The sequence below is a fragment of the Microchirus variegatus genome (assembly GCF_963457635.1).
Source record: "Microchirus variegatus genome assembly, chromosome: 21".
Classification (NCBI taxonomy): Eukaryota; Metazoa; Chordata; class Actinopteri; order Pleuronectiformes; family Soleidae; genus Microchirus; species Microchirus variegatus.
In genome coordinates, this window is record NC_139822.1 from 19,334,152 (window position 1) to 19,350,183 (window position 16,032).

The 16,032-nt window shown below is 37.4% G+C and overlaps 1 protein-coding gene across 1 annotated transcript; it reads left to right on the forward strand.

Annotated features, from left to right (window-relative positions):
* The first annotated feature begins 7,118 nt into the window (after nt 1–7,118).
* Nucleotides 7,119–14,845, forward strand: LOC310942322 (CD276 antigen homolog). Its single transcript, XM_083907695.1, has 8 exons — nt 7,119–7,416; nt 8,669–8,995; nt 9,256–9,291; nt 10,998–11,276; nt 11,357–11,476; nt 12,606–12,695; nt 12,865–12,945; nt 13,222–14,845. Exons 1-8 carry the CDS (start codon nt 7,323–7,325, stop codon nt 13,281–13,283), a joined length of 1,089 nt encoding a protein of 362 aa, XP_083763821.1. The 5' UTR covers nt 7,119–7,322; the 3' UTR covers nt 13,284–14,845.
* The last annotated feature ends 1,187 nt before the right edge of the window (nt 14,846–16,032 follow it).

Below are 16,032 nucleotides of genomic sequence, written 5' to 3' on the forward strand. Positions count from 1 at the left end.
TGGATTTGTTGTTTAGTGGACAGAATGACAGACAATGGAGGAAAATGTTTTTCATGAAGAGGAGACGAGGGAGAGGACGAGGTGGAGGTGACCTCTGAAGAGAGAAGGTAAAAGACCACGACTCACCGACCATGAGCTCCATCATGAATGTTTGTCTTCCAGAACTCAAACGTGGAAGTTCACAGGTGTAAATCCCTGTGTCTTCAATCCTGGTGTTTCTGAGGATCATGGATGCGTTTCCGTTCTTCAGCTCGTCGTAGAAAAGTGACACTCGTCCTTTGTACTGATCGTCCTGACAGCACCAGCCGTTCTCAGTGTGATGTCCACGCTCGTAGAGGAACAACTCTTTACCGTTTGTGTTCTTCCAGTGTATCACTGTGTTCTCAAGGCTTTCTCCAGAAGAACAGTGAAGGACGGCGTCTTCTCCCTCTGTGACGTGCGTTCTGGAGACACCTGAGTTTGAGAGGAAACATCATATATTTGAATGGTTACATTTGAACACACTGTGGTGACCTCTGAAGAGAGAAGGTAAAAGACGACGACTCACCGACGATCAGCACCATCGTGAATCTTTTCCTTCCAGAACTCAACAGTGGAAGTTCACAGGTGTAAATCCCTGCGTCTTCAATCCTGGTGTTTCTGAGGATCATGGATGCGTTTCCGTTCTTCAGCTCGTCGTAGAAAAGTGACACTCGTCCTTTGTACTGATCGTCCTGACCTGACTACGAGTTCACCTGAACTGTGAGAGGACTTTTTCTCAAAGAGTTTCTCTGAGGAAAAGAGAAAACAAAGAGGATGTAAATGCACAGACGACAACACGAGCAGAACAGTGATCATAACAACATCACAGGTGAAGATCTGAGAGTCTCACCTGGCAGAGTGATCTCACTGTGAACCCTGTGGCAAATGTCCTCCTGTTTGACCACACAGCTGAAGCAGTTGGTCTTCATCTCTGTCACAGTGATGAAGCATGTGGCGTCGTAACGTCCTCGTCTCTCAGAGACTGTTTGATTTGTGGCTTTAAGAGAGATTCCTTCACACGTCTCCCACTCTACACTCGGCTTTGGTGAAGAACCTCTGACATCACTGACATCACACTGGAGCTCCACCCTGGCATCTGACGCTTTAGATACTCCAACATATGGTGGCTGAACGGCTCCTACAAACAGCAGGAGAAGCATGAGAAATGTAATGTTCCTGTGGTTAACATCATCATCCAAACAAGTTTAACCAGTTTCTGGTGGGTCAGATTTTAAATTGACTGTGAAACAAAAACTGTTCATTTAAAACATGAATAGATGACAAATTCTGATGACGTCACAACAATTTTGTGGTCACAAAAAGACCATTGACCATCATCACTCACCTTTTTCACGTCCAAATCTGTTTTTGTAGACCAGTTCTAAAAAGAAAAAAAAAAAGAAAAACATTTATGGTAAATAAAAATCAGCAAATGCATTATAGCTGAGTCATGTTTGGGCTGTTTGTTTCTTCTTCTTTTAGGAGAACAATATTTGTTCCACAGTTGGAGAATTATGTCTCTGAAATGACTCAGCATAAATGTGTTGTTAACAGAGTCATACGTTTGAAAAAGAGTTTGTGATGTCAGTATCGTTGTTTTCTTGATTAATGGATTTGTTGTTTAGTGGACAGAATGACAGACAATGGAGGAAAATGTTTTTCATGAAGAGGAGACGAGGGAGAGGACGAGGTGGAGGTGACCTCTGAAGAGAGAAGGTAAAAGACCACGACTCACCGACCATGAGCTCCATCATGAATGTTTGTCTTCCAGAACTCAAACGTGGAAGTTCACAGGTGTAAATCCCTGTGTCTTCAATCCTGGTGTTTCTGAGGATCATGGATGCGTTTCCGTTCTTCAGCTCGTCGTAGAAAAGTGACACTCGTCCTTTGTACTGATCGTCCTGACAGCACCAGCCGTTCTCAGTGTGATGTCCACGCTCGTAGAGGAACAACTCTTTACCGTTTGTGTTCTTCCAGTGTATCACTGTGTTCTCAAGGCTTTCTCCAGAAGAACAGTGAAGGACGGCGTCTTCTCCCTCTGTGACGTGCGTTCTGGAGACACCTGAGTTTGAGAGGAAACATCATATATTTGAATGGTTACATTTGAACACACTGTGGTGACCTCTGAAGAGAGAAGGTAAAAGACGACGACTCACCGACGATCAGCACCATCGTGAATCTTTTCCTTCCAGAACTCAACAGTGGAAGTTCACAGGTGTAAATCCCTGCGTCTTCAATCCTGGTGTTTCTGAGGATCATGGATGCGTTTCCGTTCTTCAGCTCGTCGTAGAAAAGTGACACTCGTCCTTTGTACTGATCGTCCTGACCTGATCGCCCGTTCTCAGAGTGCTCGCCGCTCTCGTAGAAGAACACTTCTTTATCTTTGTTCTTCCAGTTTACCACTGTGTTCTCAAGGTTTCCTCTCCAAGAACAGTGAAGGATGGCGGCCTCCCCCTCTGTGACGTACGTTCTGGAGACACCTGAGTTTGAGAGGAAACATCATATATTTGAATGGTTACATTTGAACAGAGCAATCAGGTAACATTTACATGACACGTCTTTGACTGTTAATCAGCAGTTAAATCATTTATAAAAAGGTTATAAATATAGAACTCAGTTAGAGTTTAGAGTGATTCCAATTCCTCCAAAATCATATCATTATGATTATTATTATTATTATCGTTACTGTATTACTGAGAAATAGACATGTGACTTTATTCAGTGGTGGGAAAACCTTGGATTTAAACATTTCATTAATGTACTATAATCATGCTACATAATTGAAGTGATGACCTGACCGTGCTCTTTCACTCCAAACCTGATTACTTTAGTATGCTCATAGTATTATTATTATTATTATTATTATTATTATTATTATTATTAAGGTTTATTTAGATAGGGACAGATACAAAAACATAGACAATTTTGAACAGTCATCTGATGCATGCATCATAGTGTTTTTAGCTAAAGCTAATTCACAACACTTGTCCCTCGTAGGGCTTTTGAATAAAATAAAAATACAGGTTGACATTATTAAAAAAATAAATAAAAATAAATAAATGCAATAAAATAGAGTAAAAGGAGAGTAGTATACACTGTATACACACAGTATACACAGTAATATACACAAGAGAACACAGTATACAAGCTAAAAATGAGTACAATATTGCTCCTGAATTAGCCAAAATTTGGTGTTTCTTTATTATTTGAACACCATTAATGAACTGTTAATTCTTTGGTTTTCCATTCTTTCAGTCTTTAGAAGTGGAGAGTGGATGCTCTCCACTTCTAAAAAAAAAAAAAAATGTAAAATGTGGCTTATCAACACCTACAGCTGCCAACACTATCATTCAATTCAATTCACGCAAGACAGGACAGATAAACACAAACAAAACAAGGTACGTTAAGCCTGTTTTGATGTTAGGATAAAATGTTATGTTGTGATGTTGTATTTTTTCTTAATTGTATAGTAAGTGTTTGCATATGTATCTTGTATTATACTGTACATGTATTGTGTGTGTTTTTTTTTTGTTTTCTTTTCTTATTTAAATTGTAATTTTATTGCCTTTTTCACATCATGACCAGGGGACTACAGATGAAAACTAGCCTTCTGGCTAATTCTGGCCCTTTTAAAGGTGAAGTAAGTAGTTTATAGTGCCATCTAGAGGAGAGGCTGAAATTTACAACAAAGACCTGCTCCTCTGCTCACCCCCTCCCTTCCCTGAGCGCTACGGTGTCCTCAGCAGGTCAAATGTCGTCCTCGTCGTCTTTCTCCGTGTCAGCAGATGAGGTTCGTGAGGCGAGGGAGAGGGCGGAGCTACCGCGGCCGTAGCAGACGAAGCGGAGAGAGAGGAGGCGGGACTTCAGCTACAAGTAAAGAGACGCTTGTTTTGTTCTCTCGCGTTTGTCCTTACAGGCTCCGGTAGAAACATGGCGTCTCTCTGCTAACAGTGGCTATGCAACCGCGGCCATGTTATTTTACATGACTTTTTGAAACACTACGAAAATGAAACAAAAACTATTATACAGCGACTAGACAATGCAGGAGCACATAATATGTATAAAAAAGTGGATTTTGGGTTATATAAACCCATAAATACTACACATTGTCCCTTTAAATAAACTAATAATAATAATAATTTTACTCAAACTTAGTAAAAAAAAGGTTTTCCTCACCTTTAGTCTCGTCCTTCTTTGTTGATCCAAAACAAACCAGCGAACAAACGACGACAAACACGAGCGAGTCTTCAGTAGAAAAGTGAGTTTTCATCGTTCCGTTAGCGACGTGCGATGCTAATAGTTAGCCTAAGTTAGCTTAAACCAAAACTCGAGTGTCGACAAAGTTTTAGTCCATAGTGAGCGAGAGAGCGGTTAAACAGACACAACTGACGCTCGACTAACACTAATAAAACAACACAACTGACCATTTACTCTGTATTTAGCGATAATGTTCTCTGACTAACACACACACGCACACAAACACTGAACCGGACTAAACCACTGGGGAAGGATCAACAAGGGGCGTGGCCCTGTCGCTTCTCTGCACGCGCAGAGATTACAGTATCTCTGTGCACAGACGTTAAACCGTCTGACGTCATCACGATCAGTTGATAAAGTTACTGCTGAACGTGATGAAGACGTGAAGAAGAGTTGAGTGAAAGAATGTGCAGTTATAAAACTACTTTGAACACGTTGTTGCCATTGTTCCTAATAACATGATCATGTTAGAGTCTGCAGGTTTTATTAATAATAATAATAATAATAATAATAATAATAGGTCATAATAATAATAACAATAGTGATTGTGAGCTTTATATTCTGTGAAAGCAACATTTGTGGACAATAAAACTGTAGACATATTTAAAATGTGTTGACCTGTTATTGACACACATGCGAACTCCTGCTTTTTTCAGCAACTTTAATTATCATATAGTACATATATATGTATATATATATATATTTATACTAAATATATCATTGAAAAAAATAACAAAAATATTACATTATTTAATATTAAATGCTTAAATATCCCAGTAAACACGACAGCAGCCGTCAGTTTGTTTACTCCCATCTCACCGAGCAAGTCGGCATTTCAAAATAAAAGCCCTGTGAAATTGCGGAATTTGCTTGTGGAAACTGGTAGTTTCCTTTTTATGTCAATCTGAATTTAAGTGGAAAAGAGTTCATTTCTGCTGTTTCAGAAGACTTTTAATTGTTTTATTATTATTATTATAATTATTATTATTATTATTATTATTATTATTAATAATACAGACAAATGCAAACCTAAAAATTAAATTGTGCTGTGTGGTCAGTGGGGGTTTGATATTCTGAACAGGTGAGTTTTTAGTTTTAGAGTCCGTGTTGTGGAGGTCAGGAGGGAGTGAATGCTCTGAATGCTCTGAATAATCTGCTCTCCATGTTGACAACATGGTCGGTAAAATGTCAGGAAATACAAATCGTTGTTTGTCAAACCTGGAAATGACGATGTTTCTCAGTTTTTAATGATTTATTTGTTATATGGAGCAAAGAAACCAGGAAATATTCACACTTTAAGAAACTTGTTTTCATTACTCAGTGACCGAATATGACAAATAAATGTATTTATATTTTATATTTATACATATAGTGTACATTTCAGAATCAGTACAAATGAGACAACGCTCTGTGTCGAACTGACAAAATGTAAACAAAAACAAAAGAAACAACATGAGCGGAAATTACACATAAACAATTTGTTCAGGATCAGTGTTTTTACTTCACACTTTGTACACTAGAGGGCGTCACAACATCAAAGAATAAGAGAAGAAAGTTTGACAATAAATGATCATTTATTTATTATTATTATGTCATTTATGCTTCTCCATACGTGTCTGACCATTCATCACATTTCTAACATTTATTTTAAATTATCATTTTTGTTGTTTTAATAAATCGTGTGTGTTAACTGTTTGTTTATGTGACGTCATCAAACTTATGTGATAAAATGGTCAACACATTTTAAATATGTCTACAGTTTTATTGTCCACAAATGTTGCTTTCACAGAATACAAAGCTCACAATCACTATTATTGTTATTGTTATTATTATGATTATATTAATATAATTGAACGATATTAATATACTGATCATATAATATTAAAATAAAGTCAGGCCAGAAAACCTGCAGACTCTAACATGATCATGTTATTAGGAACAATGACAACAACGTGTTCAAAGTAGTTTTATAACTGCACATTCTTTCACTCAACTCTTCTTCACGTCTTCATCACGTTCAGCAGTAACTTTATCAACTGACAGTGATGACGTTTATTCAGAACAGGACTAGTCATATTATAGCAATTACCCCCAAAGATGTTGTCACCGAATTTAAATATAACAGCAGATCTTTAAGTCACATGACAAATCTTATTCTTGCATTTGGTCAATTTAACTTTCATAAAGCACGATTCTCTAAATCCTTCCCTAACATTAACGGTTTTATAATTTAAATCAGCTTGTACATAGATACTTTAACCCATATTTCAAACAAAAAAAGACACACATTGCTTTATTTTTATGAACTATTCCGTAGCCCCTAGTTAAGACATTATACCTATTTTTGATTTATTTATGTATTTATTTATTTTATTTTTGTTGTTGTTGGTTTGTTTCTTTAATTTACATAATTTATTTTTCATATATTGTATGAATATATATATGTATTGCATATATGTGATCTGTTTTTCTGTCATATATATCTGATATGCACATTATTTTATAGGTATTTTGGCTGAATGTTTCTAATTTCAAATAAAGTTTGTTCAAAAAAAAGAAAAGAGGAAGAGCCTACCATTTATTATCAAGACATATTACAAAATTATTGTAAAACAAAATGGCGGCCATACTTTAGTGTCGTATTTCTTTTTGGAGACTGTGTGTGTGTGTGTGTGTGTGTGTGTGTGCGTGTGCGTGTGTGCGTGTGTGTGTGTGTGTGTGCGTGCGTGTGTGTGTGTGCGTGTGTGTGTGTGCGCGCGCGGAGGGAGAGCCCCGCCCCCCGCCCAACACGGAGCTGTAGTTTCCTGTTTCGTCTGGTTCAGTGTGTGTGTGTCAGTTAGAGTCAGTTATCGCTAAATACAGAGTAAATTATCAAGTTATCGCTAAATACAGAGTAAATGGTCAGTTGTGTTGTTTTATTAGTGTTAGTCGAGCGTCAGTTGTGTCTGTTTAACCGCTCTCTCTGGACTAAAACTTTGTCGACAGTCGAGTTTAGGTTTAAGCTAACTTAGGCTAATTTACGTTCAAACGTCGCTAAATGAACGATGAAAACTCACTTTTCTACTGAAAACTCGCTCGTTTTTGTCGTCTTTTGTTCTCTGGTTTGTTTTGGATCAACACAGAAGGACGAGAGTGAAGGTGAGGAACACTTTTTACTAAGTTTGAGTAAAATTAGCACTTTAATAACCTGGTTTAAGTCTATTTTAACCACTTTATAACGTTAAAGTCGAGATGACATGATGATCCGAATGTGTTCAGACATTGTGAAATTTGAATTATTATTGTTAAAGAAGTGACTCTGGTAGAGCTGAACTAACCATTATTTTCACCATCGTTATGATCTAATTGTTCCATAAAATGTGAAGAATAATATAATAAATGTTGATCATCATTCATCATTAATCGAGTAACTGACGCTGGATTTTGTGATATTTAGACCAAACACTGCAGCTGTTATCTTAGCTGTTATATATAGGGAAGTTTACTGTGTGTTTATTGAAGTGTTTTTATTTTTAAAAACTACATTTTTGCATTTGATTCAAACATTCGTGAGTCATGTATTTAATATTTTGGGTGAATACATCATTTTATTTAAAAAGCTTGTTTTACACTTTTACTTTCACTTTGAACAAAGGCCAACAGTCAAACACGCACTAAGATTATATCTGTTTCCTGTTTTGTTCAGTGGAACCTCACCCTCGAGCTTGGACTTTTCAAAATAAAAGTCTACACTCGCATAGAAGAAAACTAGACAATGAAAGGACTAAACCATCCAGCAACAATAAATATGTGCAGAGAAACTCTCACCCTCCAATCTGAGTTTTACAGTGAATTTAGATTGAAAGACACTTTATTGTCATCCTCATGGACAAATTCAAATATCCACACAGAAGCTTCCACTCTCCACTTCTAAAGACTGAAAGAATGGAAAACCAAAGAATTGATAGTTAGTTAATGGTGTTCAAATAATACTGTGAGCATACTAAGGTGATCAGGTTTAGAGTGAAAGAGCACGGTCAGGTCATCACTTCAATTATATAATAACATCTGCTTATTAAAGTGTAAGTTTGAAGTGTAAATAGTATGAACTTAACATTGATGTTACCCTGCTTGGTGTTCCGTAGCGTGGTATTTCATGTTAATGAAATGTTCAATTCCAAGGTTTTCCCACCACTGAATAAAATCACAGGTCATAGTTCTCAGTGATACAGTAACGATAATAATAATAATCATAATGATATGATCGTGACGGAATTGGAATCACTCTAAACTTTAACTCCCTGGTTTTTGACAGCACTGTTGAGTTCTATAATTAACCTTTTAGAAATGATTTAACTTATATGTTATGTTATATAAGTTATTAATACATGATGTTTCCTCTCAAACTCAGGTGTCTCCAGAACGTACGTCACAGAGGGAGAAGACGTCGTCCTTCACTGTTCTGCTGGAAGAAACCTTGAGAACACAGTGGTAAACTGGAAGAACACAAATGGTAAAGAGGTGTTCATCTATGCACATGGACATCACACTGAGGACGGCTGGTGCTGTCAGGACGATCAGTACAAAGGACGAGTGTCACTTTTCTATGATGAGCTGAAGAACAGAAACGCATCCATGATCCTCAGAAACACCAGGATTGAAGACACAGGGATTTACACCTGTGAACTTCCACTGTTGAGTTCTGGAAGACAAACATTCAGGATGAAGCTCATGGTCGGTGAGTCGTGGTCTTTTACCTTCTCTCTTCAGAGGTCACCTCCACCTCGTCCTCTCCCTTGTGAAAAACATTTTCCTACGTTTTCAAACATATGAAACTGTTAACAAGTCATTTATGCTGAGTCATTTCAGACATAATTCTCCAACTGTGGAACAAATATTGTTCTCTGATATCTGATCCAGTGATTTTGACCAGTATCAGACTGACACACAAGACTAGTTTTTATGAAAGATAAATGTATTTATTTTTTTCCCTTTTAGAACCGGTCTACAAAAACAGATTTGGACTTGAAAAAGGTGAGTGATGATGGTCAATGGTCTTTATTTATACAGCACTTTTCTAGACATCATGACAACACGAACTTCAGTTTCACTATTCACACATTCACACATTCAAGTGCAGTTCATTCACTATCACCCATTCACACGATGTCACTTAACCCCTACGTTAGTCCTGAGGGTAGGGGTTATGTGTGTAGACGAGCGGAGCGGGAATCAAACCCCACAACCTTCAAGTTAAAAGTGGACTTGCTCAAACACTGAGCTTCTGAATTTTTAATTTTTCGCACAATTATTAACAGAGTGACCCAAGTGGAGGCGGATCTCAGACGTAGAATGGACCAATCACCTCTGACGATGTATAAATACGTCATATCTTCATACATAAACATCATTGGTCAGACCAAATCAGTAGTTGCCATGGTTACTATTGGTTGGCAGCAGGTTTGGGTTTGTGGGAGGAGCTAACTTGTAGTCGTGAGGGATGGGGTTGATCCAGTATCGGTATCAGGTTCTGACACAAACATAATTCACTGTGGAGATTTCTGATCCGTGCTTTAATGTTGTCTGCACAAGTGATTCCCTGACTGCTCTGATAGCTGGCTATAAAAGTGGAATGGATTTACCGTACCTTAGGTGTGTCTCAACTAGCGCTGTAACGAGACACAAACTCACGATTCGATTCGTATCACGATTTTTGACCCACGATTCGATACATTCCACGATTTTTTTAAATTTAAAAACATTTTATTTAAACAACATTTAATTATATAGCAACTTAATGTAACATTTGATAACACATATTTTGGAACACTGTGAACAGATTTGAACATAAATAAATAACCAAAGATTTCTCTCTTTTCTGTAACAAAATAATACTGTTGAAAAATACAAAGTAAACGATCGATCAGACTGGGATTTGTCCCCAAAGCATGCTGGGAAGTGTAGTTCTTCATGAGAAATAACTTGTTTTGATAAACAGCAAAGGTAAGACGACATTTCCGCTTGTATTTCTTGAAAGTCAGTTGTTGTTTTGCTCTTATTTTGGGGCTGGATCTGTGAATCTTGTTCGTAGAGTGATAAAAATGGTACCGTAAGAATCTGTGAATTCTCCTCTGTTTACATAATCACGCTGACGCTCCGGTGCCGCTTTTCAATGTGTGCACTGGAACGGGTTTTTTTCTGCTCCTGCTGTTTGATCCATGTGTTTTAACTGTGTTTGGTGAACATAAGAATGGTTTATATGAACGTTTAGCTGAGTTTCTGACCTTTCTGTGGGTATGCAGCATGTCTGTGTTTGTTAAAGTTAGACATGGTTTTATGACGCTTCTGTCGATGCGTCTGACGCTGCTCCCGGTACTGAGGACATCAGTGAAGAAGAGATTAACGATTAAAAAACATAACGCGTTAATGATGACTGTAATTAATTAATCACAATTAACATGATAATTTGACACCCCTAATAAAAATAAGTTTGGTAGCACTAACAGCTCATATCATGTGGCTGACTGGAAAAATAACGTGTCGCGATTCTGTTTTCTCACATCGCGACACAGGTTCGTGGCTCTGAGTATCGCGATTTCAATACGCATATCGTTACAGCCCTAGTCCCAATGAGACGCAGAGTAATGATGCATGATTCGTTCAGGAAATCCATTCCACACTTAAAATAGTTTAACTGATTAACTGACCCACATAAAATGGTTAAACTTGTCTGTTTGTAGGAGCCGTTGAGCCACCATACCTTGGAGTATCTAAAGCGTCAAAGGGCATCGTGGAGCTCCAGTGTGTGGTCAGAGGTTCTTCATCAAAGCCGAGTGTAGAGTGGGAGACGTGTGAAGGAATCTCTCTTAAAGCCACAGATCAAAGAGTCTCTGAGACACGAGGACGTTACGACACCACAAGCTTCATCATTGTGACAGAGATGAAGACCAACTGCTTCCGCTGTGTGGTCAAACAGGAGGACATTTACCACATGGTTGACGGTGTGATCACTCTGCCAGGTGAAATTTTGTTATGACCACTGTTCTGCTCATGTTGTCGTCTGTGCATTTACATCCTGTTTGTTTTCTCTTTTCCTCAGAGAAACTCTTTGAGAAAAAGTTCACTGACAGTTCAGGAGTTCTCGTAGTCTTGTGGTTTTCTGGAGTTTTCACAGTTGTGTTCCTTCTGGTTCTGTTTCTGAGCATAAGAAGATGCAGATGTAAGTTCTTAAATATTTGATGCCATTTAAATATTAATTGTGCTGCAACTAAACGATTCTTTTTATAATCAATCAGTAAATAATTTTCTAGCATTAATCAATGAGTTGTTTGATCCATAGAATGTCAGAAGATGTTGATCAGTGTTTCCCAAACCTTGATTTAGTGAAGTCCTCAAATGTCTTCTTATGTCCACAAAGCAACATTATTTAGTTTGAATGATTTTGTTGTTGTTTTGTTTATATGGATTAGTGCAGCCAACATTAATCAACTTTTGATGACTGTTTTAATAGATAGTTATTTCGTTTTTTTTAATCGAGTCATTTTCAGCTTCATAAATGTGAATATTTTCTGATTTCTTTGCTTCATATAACAAAGAAATCATTATAAGTGTAAAATGTCAGTTTGTGAGGAAAAAGGAAGTCATCACCGGTTGGCTCACAGTGCCAGTGACAACTTCCTGTCCATTGAGCTGTCACTCCAAAACTCAGTAGCCAATCAGCAGGCAGCTTCCTAAGCCCCGCCCATGGTCAGAATCACTAACAAAAAAACAGCATAAAGAACAAATGTATTTTTAACAATAAAATACAATATTTTTGAATGGTTAAATCGTTGTTTTATTATTATATTTTATTGACATAAATCTAATTCCATGTGATGGTTACAGCCCTAACATCAATGTGGTTTGAGTTTGTGTCAGAACAGAATGAGCTGCTGAATGTTATTAATGTGGAAACCTGTAACACAACAGGGAAGATGAACCTCATGATGAAATCGACCTCATGTAACTATTTAAACTGAATTAAACCATGTCTGATACAAATAGATGATGAATTCACTCGGCTTATTGCCAGGTGCCAGGTCACATCCGGTAACTGCAGATTAAGATCCTTAAGAACAGATATAGTTGCCTGCGTCATCTTTAAAGGTAGAGTTTTCCTTTGGAAGGCTTCTCCGTATAATTTGCATAGAAGCTGCACCAGTTTGACAGAAAAGGCTTCAATAGGGTAGCCGCTGGGGCCGGGTGACTCCCCGGATTTAGATGTCATCGTTTTATGTTTCATTTCACTCACTTTCCTGTTAATTTTATGTGATTCTGTTTATGAGACGAACATTTGCTGCTTCTTTAAGATCAAAACATTGGAAACAGAGGCAACAACATGAAGAATGGACCAGTGAAGACAGAGGAGGGTTACCTCATGCTCACTAACCAGATCTCAGGTAAACATGAGCAGGTGTTTTCAACTTTCCTGTTTAGTCGATGTGATCTAGTTTTGTTTGTTGTTTTTCTAACTCTTTATTTTGACTAATTCACTTGAAATAATCAGGTTTATTGATGATTTGACTGATTAAACATGATCATTAAAAAGTAGAACTTCTGTCTTCACAGGTGAAACAAAAGGTGACGTCGAACTGAAGATTCCACAAACTGACTCTGACTATAAGAAGTCGCCCTTACAGAGCAATAATGGTAAGAATGAACAGAACAAACCTTTAAAGCTGCTCTCAGTAAGGATGAGTTTAAAGAACTGACACTAAAATAGGATCAGTTCAACGATAACGTTTGACGTAGCAGAGAAATATTGACTGTCCAGTCTTCATGTCATAGAAACACTGACAAACTCATGAAGCTCTTAAAGACACAAGCATCAGTTTAAAGCATCAGTGTCAATAATTATCAGTTTCTACCACAGTGATGAAACAGTAAACATTTATTTGTATGTTTTATTTTCTCCTTTTTCTACAGGTTCAGATTCATCAACAGGAAGTGAAAAATCCATTGAAGACAGGGTGAAAAAGGAAATCTAAATCTAACTTTGAGTGTAAAAATTATCCAAAAAAGAACTCTTATAACTCTTGAAACTTAACATGGAGCTCAGGTCTGACATAGTTCCTGGACATGTGTGTTGCTCAAAGGCTCTATGGCGCCCCCTAAGGTGAAAACGGGAGAAAAATTGACTTACACCGAATTTCCCCAAACTTGGTGTGAAGATGTTCTCGACCAAGACAAACAAAAAAAAAAATCGGTCGTAACCGTGGCCTCAACTCAACAGGAAGCTGGCCATTTTGGATTTTGGCGTCCATTTTTGCTGGTCAGTTGTCGGAGCGCATTTGTCGTAGAGACATTTAAAAAAAAGTCAATTTGTACGAGACGCATCATTCAAACGTTGTGGTCTCGACAACCCTCTGCTTTTTTGTGAATTTCGACCATTCACCACGAAACAGGAAGTGCTCTATGACTTCAGCGTACATCGACCGATCACCTCCGAACTTTATACGTGACACAACACACTGACCCTGAACACGTCTATGTTCTCTATTATGTATATTTTATGTCTCTAGTGTTTCCTGTGTGTGGCTCTGTGTAACAGACCATAGATAACAATGAATCGTCCAAAGATATTTTTATATACTGTATATATTTATGAATATGTACTTAACTCCAGCTGTTACACAGAGGAGAAGCTCAAAGCTGAGTCAATCACTGTCATCTATACAATCCTTTTATTTTATGTTTTTACCACTTTAATGAAAGAATTTCTATATTTGTAAATACGTCTTTGAACAGGTCAGTTTGTTTCCAGTGTCAGTGTAGCCTGACCTGTTACTATGGAAACACATTTCTTGCCCCTGATGCTCTTATTAGTCGTAAATTAGTGACGATGTAGACGAATGTAATGAATGTATTGAAGTGTTTTTTCCTCCTCGATTGAAAATACAAACTGCTAACGCTTCTGGCACACGCTAACGTTATCGAATGTTTTTGTGAACGAGTATTCTACAGATTATTCTTCGATTAATCGAGTAATCGGATTAAAAAATAAATTAAAAAATGGCATTTTGAGTCGTCGATTAATTGAAAAATATTTGGTAGCTGCAGCCCTATACATTTACCAGGGTCACTGAATGCATCTCGTTGTCGCTCTAAACTCGACCCTACGTTTTTCGGACATAAATTAAAGCGCAGACGCCTGATAATCCAGATCTAGTTTGGAAGAACTTTTTTTTATTCTTAAATGTCCTGAATGCCATTAAATCTGCACACTGGTCCTTTAAAGACACATATAATGTGTTTGTGTTTGTTACCATGTATGTATATAAGGAACATTTTTATGCTTCTGTGTATTTGTGGAATCTGAATGTGAACTGAAAGTTGATTCAGGGGAGTACATTTTTCAGTGAAACTGATTAAGAAGTTTTTAAAAGTATTGATGAAAGTTTGAAGTTTGATGAAATCAAGTCATGCAGACACTGTTGAAACCTTAAATACGTTTGTTTGTCATCCTTTGTTTCATTATCAGGTAAAAAGACACTTGTGCCTTCTTCATATAAACATTTATCATTGCACTTATATAAAATAAATATATTTGACTGCCTCTGAACTGTTTCACTGTCCTTATCTTTATATGTAGCATAGTTTTTATCTACAGGGGGCGACTGAACGAGTGGAAGCACAGAGAAGCGTTTTAAACTGCAGCTCTGTTTCCTGGTCCTATTCACACCTCTTTAACACGAACTTTGTTCCCTAAGTTGTCCGACAGTGAAGCATCTTTAAATGCACACGCTCTCTTTTCTATTTACCTTATGATGACGATTGTAACAAATCGACAACTGACCTCGAGGTGAATCTCACAGCTGACATGGACTCACACAGTTCTCATTACATGTACGCAAATAACTGCTGCTGCCTTTCTGGGCCAGGTCACCTCTGTGAGAGAGGTCTCAATCTCAATGGGTCTTTTATCTGGTGAAATAAAATAAAATTAAAATACTCCTCTGAAATACATTTATCTGCAATTAACGTCATGTCTGCACTCTTATTATATTGAACATCTTTAACTTTAGACGAGAACGGCTCCGTCACAAAATCACAACCCGTTTTGTCTTTTATCTGCTGCGTTTTCACACTCCTGAAACTCTGGATTACTGTGATACGTCCTTTTCTTCTGTCTGTAACTGACATGTAAACAATATTTCTTTTTGCTCATGTCTTTTTTTTTTTATTCTCTCTATGACTAACATCTTGTCTGTACTTCATTTTACTAATCCCTTCCTTCCTTTTCCTCCACATTTTGCTCGTATTAATCTACACTCCTCTGTTTACATTTGCACCTAACCAACACATCTTTATGATGTATTTGTGGTGGTTGTCTAGGTACACAGACATTAAACCGTCTGACGTCATCACTATCCGTTCATAAAGTGACTGCTGAATGTGATGATACAGGTATAATTGAATTAATGAAATGTCACCTTGCCCATCAAACAATTGATCCTCAAGTGCCTTCTTTGCTTATTGGGGGAAAACCTTTAACAGATATAAAGTGTACAAACAAGCATATAAGGAAAGAGCTTCAGAACTATAACAAGGTAAAGCGTGGTTTTGCCCTTTTCAATTTTGTGTTTCGAACAAAATCAGAGAAACGCATTTCAAAATCTTACATAATATTTACCCATGTAACACAATCATTTCCAAATTTGTTGACGTTTTTGTGAAACTGAACCAGAGACAGCTTTACATTTGTTCCATCACTGCCCTATTTCTTTTGTGTTCTGG